General features: G+C 57.3%; 1 protein-coding gene across 1 annotated transcript in view; it reads left to right on the top strand.

Annotated features, from left to right (window-relative positions):
• Window positions 1–5,189, top strand: part of RASAL3 (RAS protein activator like 3) — a 12,726-nt gene extending 7,537 nt beyond the window's left edge. The window contains exons 11-20 of the mRNA XM_021712431.1: window positions 8–139; window positions 596–740; window positions 985–1,129; window positions 2,211–2,447; window positions 2,535–2,736; window positions 2,853–2,971; window positions 3,331–3,721; window positions 4,034–4,191; window positions 4,704–4,767; window positions 4,883–5,189. Coding sequence (XP_021568106.1) covers window positions 8–139; window positions 596–740; window positions 985–1,129; window positions 2,211–2,447; window positions 2,535–2,736; window positions 2,853–2,971; window positions 3,331–3,721; window positions 4,034–4,191; window positions 4,704–4,767; window positions 4,883–5,026 — 1,737 coding nt within the window. The 3' untranslated portion in view covers window positions 5,027–5,189. The remainder of the gene's footprint in view (window positions 1–7; window positions 140–595; window positions 741–984; window positions 1,130–2,210; window positions 2,448–2,534; window positions 2,737–2,852; window positions 2,972–3,330; window positions 3,722–4,033; window positions 4,192–4,703; window positions 4,768–4,882) is intronic.
• Window positions 5,190–5,932: the final 743 nt, after the last annotated feature.

The raw sequence follows: 5,932 nt of genomic DNA, 5'->3' as shown, positions 1-5,932 counted from the left end.
CTACAAGGAGCTGGCCGAGTTTCTCACCTTCCACTACTCGCGCCTGTGCCGGGCTCTGGAGCCCGCGCTGCCTGCGCAGGCCAAGGAGGAGCTAGCAGCCGCCATGGTGCGCGTACTGCGGGCCACCGGCCGGGCGCAGGTGAGGCGCCGCGACGGCGCGTACCGGAGCACTCAGGGGCGGAGCGACAGCGCGCTCCGGGTGGGAGTTGGGAGGCGGGGCCTGAGCTGCATCTATAAGGGGCGGGGCCCCTCGAGGGGCGGGGCCTGGGCTTGGTCTGCGTGGGGCAAGCCACCTTGAAAGGCAGGGCCTGAGCAGCGGCTGTGAGGGGCGGGGCCCGAGCTGCATCTGTAGAGACGCGACACCTTGAAGGGCGGGGCATGAGCTTCGCCCGCGAGGGTCTGGGCCCTTCCAAGGGCGGAGCCTAAGCTGAATCTCAGTGCCAAGTTTCTTTTGTGAGAGGTAAATGTTCCGGCCTCAGTTATGGGCCCCAGCAACGAAGGCTGGGCCTGTGCCCCGGTGTGAAGGACAGGCCAAGGGCCAGAATTACCCCGACTCAGTCTGAGCCCTCTGCAATGTGACCCCTGCTCTGCCCAGGCACTGGTGACAGATCTGGGCACCGCAGAGCTGGCCCGCTGTGGAGGCCGTGAAGCGCTGCTGTTCCGGGAAAACACATTGGCCACCAAGGCCATAGATGAGTACATGAAGCTGGTGGCACAGGATTACCTGCAGGAAACCCTGGGTGAGATGGGAGAAGTGGATGTCAGAGTGCTGCTGGGTGGGCTAAGGGACCTGGAAGAAATTCTAGGAGTGCTTGGGTAACCTGGATTCTGGTAGTGGGTGGTGCTTTGGGGGTTCTGGGATCCTGGGGGGAATTGGGAGCTCTTTGAGATGTTAAGTGCCTCTGGAGAGATAGAGTTGGAGGCTGGGTGTGGTCGGTTTAGTGGCCATGGCCCCAGCCCCTATCTGGCTGTGCTGGGCTGCAGGGCAGATTGTGCGGCGTCTCTGTGCCTCCACTGAAGACTGTGAGGTGGACCCCAGCAAGTGCTCTGCCCCAGAGCTGCCCGAGCACCAGGCCAGACTTCGAAACAGCTGTGAGGAGGTCTTCGAAACCATCATCCACTCCTACGAGTAAGAATCAGGGCCCCAGCCCCTAAGCCTGCCCCTGCCTACCCATGCTAAACTTAACACCCAATTAGGGTTGCCAGATAAAAATTCAGGACGCTTAGTTAAATTTGATGCAATATCTAAGACATACTTATACATGAAAAATTACTCATTTGGGGCTGGGTATGGTTGTTCATGCCTGTAATCCCAATGCTTTAGGAGGGAGGCTCAAGTGGGAGAATCACTTGAGGCCAGGAGTTGGAGACTAGCCTGGGCAACAACGTGAGACCTTGTCTCAGTTAAAAATTAAGTAAATAAACAAAAATTACTCGTGTATCTGAAATTCAAATTTAAGTGGGTGCCCTGAAGTTTTGTTTGCTACATCTGGAAACCCTACCCTCAATGCTTTGCCACCTGACCCCAAGTAACTTGGAGTCCCATTTCCTTGTCTTCTAGCTATAAGTGATTCCATATCCCAATTCCATGCCACTAACCCTAGTTAACTCAAAACCTCAATCTTGTGGCCTCTGCTTCCAGATGATACCATACCCTCAATCCCATGACCCTGGACCTTCAGTGACTCTCTACCTCAAACCTTACACAGCTGATCACAGGAAACTTGGGATTCCAATCCCTGAACCTCTGATTTTAGCTTTACCCTCAGGCTTAATCTCTGACTTCAGTCCAGTGATTTCTGACCCTAGGTAATCCTGTAACCCCAATCTTACTTCTTATCAAGTATTCTGCATTCCAGTCTCATGTTCAATAATACCTACATCCCAAGCCCATGACCTCTGTCTCCACGTGACCCGGTACCCCCAACTCTAAGAGCATTGTCTCCAGAGATCATCATAACTGCACCATAAACCATGATCCCCAAGCAGACCCATAACCCCAAGCATCATTATCTCAGATGTTCCCCATCCTGGAATCCAGATCCCAGCTTCAGTGAGAATGAGGCCTACAAGGGCTTCATGAATAGCTTTCCAGGAGATCATGGACCAATCGTGCAATGCTTCCTGGACTCCTGACCCCTGACCTTAAGATCTTGACCTTTATGCCCATGGCCTCCTCCCCACCTTGACCACTGCCTCTTCTGTCCCAGCTGGTTCCCTGCAGAGCTGGGCGTCGTGTTCTCAGGCTGGCGAGAAGCATGCAAAGAGCGGGGCTCTGAAGCACTGGGCTCCCGACTGGTGTGTGCCTCCCTCTTCCTGCGGCTCCTGTGCCCCGCCATCCTAGCACCCAGCCTCTTTGGCCTGGCATCAGAGCATCCAGCCCCTGGCCCAGCCCGCACCCTCACACTGATTGCCAAGGTCATCCAGAACCTTGCCAACCGTGCCCCGTAGGTTCTGGGCAGTTGGGGAACCATGCTGGGGGTGTGGGGGTGGTGGGTGCCTGACATGACCCACCCAGCCTGGCCCCAACACAGGTTCGGTGAGAAGGAGGCCTACATGGGCTTCATGAACAGCTTCCTGGAGGAACATGGACCAGCCATGCAATGCTTCCTGGACCAGGTGGCCGTGGTGGATGTAGATGCCGCCCCCAGCGGTTACCAGGGCAGTGGCGACCTGGCCCTTCAGCTGGCTGTCCTGCATGCACAGCTCTGCACGATCTTTGCCGAGCTTGACCAGGTGTGGCCTAAACCCAGAGCTGGCCTAAACCCAGGAAACAGAGTGGGGAGGCGAGGAGGCTGGCAGGCTCTGGCTCTAGAGAGCTTGCTCAGGATCCTTCTCGCCTGCCTCACCAGACAACCCGGGACAGCCTGGAGCCGCTGCCCACAATCCTTCGAGCCATCGAGGAGGGCCGGCCTGTACCTGTGTCTGTGCCAATGCGTCTCCCACCTCCCCCTACCCAGGTCCACACCAGGTAACCTGAAGTATGGCCTGGGTTCTAATGGGTGGGAGCAGGAGTGGCACTAAGACTTGGGTTAGAGGCCAATCCCAGAATCGGCCTGGAATCAGATGTTACAGAAAGGGTCTGGTCAAGGGTCACACCATATTAGAGATCAGAGACTGGTTAGATTGGAGTCAAGGATCACAGAGAGGTCGGTATTGTCAGAAATCAAGGACGGGGTCTCATCAGGGTCAGAGGTCAAAATGTGATCCCATCAAGGACAGGGTTACATGGAAGGAAAAGATCAGGGGTGAGGTCACTTCTGGTCAGAGGTCAGGCTGGTGTCATCCAGGGCCAAGTGGAGAGTCTGAGCGCCTCCATCCCATCCTCAGCTTCTCCGCAGGGGAGAAGCCCGGCTTCCTGGCCCCCCGGGACCTCCCCAAGCACACCCCTCTCATCTCCAAGAGTCAGTCTCTGCGCAGTGTTCACCGCTCCGCGAGCTGGGCCCGGCCACGGGCCGACGAAGAGCGGCCCGCTCGGCTGCCCAGGCCGGTGCAACGCACGCAGAGCGTCCCCGTCGGGCGCCCCGCCCGCCGTCGCCAGTCTTCGGGGCCCCGGCCGCGACCCAAAGGCTCCCTGCGTACGGGTCCCGCGCCCCGCGGCCGGCCCTGGACCGGGGCCTCCGCCTCGCTGCCTCGGAAGCCGTCGGTGCCCTGGCAGCGCCAACTGGACCAGCCGCGGAACCGAGACCAGGCGCAGGGCACGCATCGACCCGTGAGCAAGGTGAGGTCAGGCCCAAGTCCGCGCCAGCGGGAGGGGTGAGTGGCGGCGGGAGGCGGATGGGGACCGGACTGGGAGAAGACTGGCGGGCCAGACAAGTCTCAGTTCCAGTACCGACCTCACTGCGCTATGTGGCCCCGGGCCTAGCCTTCACCCTCTCTGGACTTCAGTTTCGCCCTCGGTACAACAGGAGCAATGTTCCCCAACAGCGCGGGGTGGAGATGAGGCTGAACGCTTGGGCCTGGGAGGTCAGGGTCTCCAGGGAGACGAAAGGGCGGGACGACGGGTCAGATTACAGCTGCTCTCCCTCCACAGCTGGCAGAGCTGCAGTGCGAGGTGGCCGCGCTGCGCGAGGAGCAGAAAGCGCTGTCCCGCCTCGTGGAGTCTCTGAGCACCCTCATCCAGGCCTTGACGGAGCAGCAGGAGCAGCTGCGGGGCCAGCTGCGGGATCTGGACTCCAGACTCAGCGCTGGGTGAGCCCCGCCCTCGCCATTAATTCCGCCCCCAGGTGGGCTTGCTCCAATTAGATCTGCCCAGGCCCCGCTTTCATTCAGGCCCTGCCTCTCTGTCAGTCCCGCCAGGCACGACCACGCCCCCGTGTTAGCCCCGCCCCCAACAAGTAGTCCAGGTCCCGCCCCCTTGTAAGCCCTGCCCTCTGGTGGACCACCCCACGCAGGACCCTGGCAGATTCTCTCATCCGATCTCCAACCCCCTTAGTCTGCCCCTCTCAACCTGGTTGGATCGGCACTGAGATATCTCAGTCTGGGGGTTCCCTCTCCCAGTCGTGACCCCACCCACGACGGACCAAGCCCCACCCTCCAAGGGTGGATTGATGGGGCATTTCATCCCAATTTTTCCGGGCTCTGATCTGACCCTTTTCCGGGTATATCCGAGCTCTGCCCTCTGAATCCCTGGCTCTCCTACCTGGAGCTGGAAGGGACTTCCTCAGCCTCTGACCTTTCCCCCTTGTCCCTGACCCCCACAGGATCTCACAATTGAATCCAGAGCAAGATCTTCCAAAGAGTGAAGGGCACAATCTGAAAAGTCTGGTGAGACTCTTGTCTGAGCCCTGGGGCAGGCCTGAGCGGTGGAGGAGCGAGGGTTGGGGTGCAGCCCTCCCCTGGCTCTGAGCCCACACCCAGCCCACTGCTGCTGCCTCCCCAGGAGCACCGCCTGACAGAGATGGAGCATACTCAGGCACAGCTGAGGGATGCTGTCCAGAACCTGCAGCTTCTTCCAAGGACGCTGGGGTCCCGGAGCCAGCCCCTGCCCCTCAGAACATCCTGCCTCAATGGAAATACCACCTGAGCTGCCCATTCCACACCACATGGTCTGGAATCAGAAAGAGCGAGCCATCTTAGGGTGGTGTCTGGCCTTGCCTTAGCTCTGTGGAGCCTACAGTGGGGAGTGGAGCTGTAGGTGCCAACCACTCCAGCACTATGAAGTTGCCCAGTAAAATCTTGATTTCAGTAAAATCGGTGGTTTCTTTACCCTCTAAGAATTACCAGTTTTTAGGAATTTGCCCCCAACCCCCCTTCAACTCTCACAAATTCTGCCCTAATTAAAAATTTCTTGGAAAGGGTGATAGAAGCAGATTCTCACCAACTGTGTGATCTTAGGTCTTCACTCTCTAAGAGCCTCAATTTTCTCATCTGCAGAATGGATCTAAAGTTCCCTACACAGCGGAAGACACATAGTTAAAGATGTTCAATATTAGGTGCTCATCGTTGTTCTGGGCAGCACCTGCTTCTCAATGAAGCACGGATCCCACCATTCCAGGCTTTGATCTGACCCCACCCCCACACACACAACACCCAGGCCCCAGATAAATCTGCCTAGGCTCCAAAATCCCAGCCAACTGCCTCATGACATGGAGGACATGGGTCTGGGAGTGGATAAATGAAGGGTAGGCAGGTGTGGAGATGGTTGAACTCTGTGGGTGAATGATTGGGAACATGAGTAATTTCAATCATGGGGGGGTGGATGGGTGAGAGGTAGAGTAGAGGGAGCAAGAGGCAGATACTAGGTAGGTTAGCATTTGCTGGATGTTTGACCTGGTAAGTGAGCAATTGGGTAGATTGTTAACCAGAATGGGTATGGAAGCCCTGGCTCATACTAGGAAATAAATATTTGAATTTCGTGATTATATATATCGTATGTACATTTGTTGAGGTCTCCTGAGATTCTGAGCTTGGTAATGGGGAAACAATAATG

This window comes from Carlito syrichta, unplaced genomic scaffold, assembly GCF_000164805.1.
Source record: "Carlito syrichta isolate Samal-C Ts95f unplaced genomic scaffold, Tarsius_syrichta-2.0.1 Scaffold89767, whole genome shotgun sequence".
NCBI lineage: Eukaryota > Metazoa > Chordata > Mammalia > Primates > Tarsiidae > Carlito > Carlito syrichta.
The sequence above is the reverse complement of the archived record's forward strand: the minus strand, read 5'-3'. Positions and strand labels throughout refer to the sequence as shown.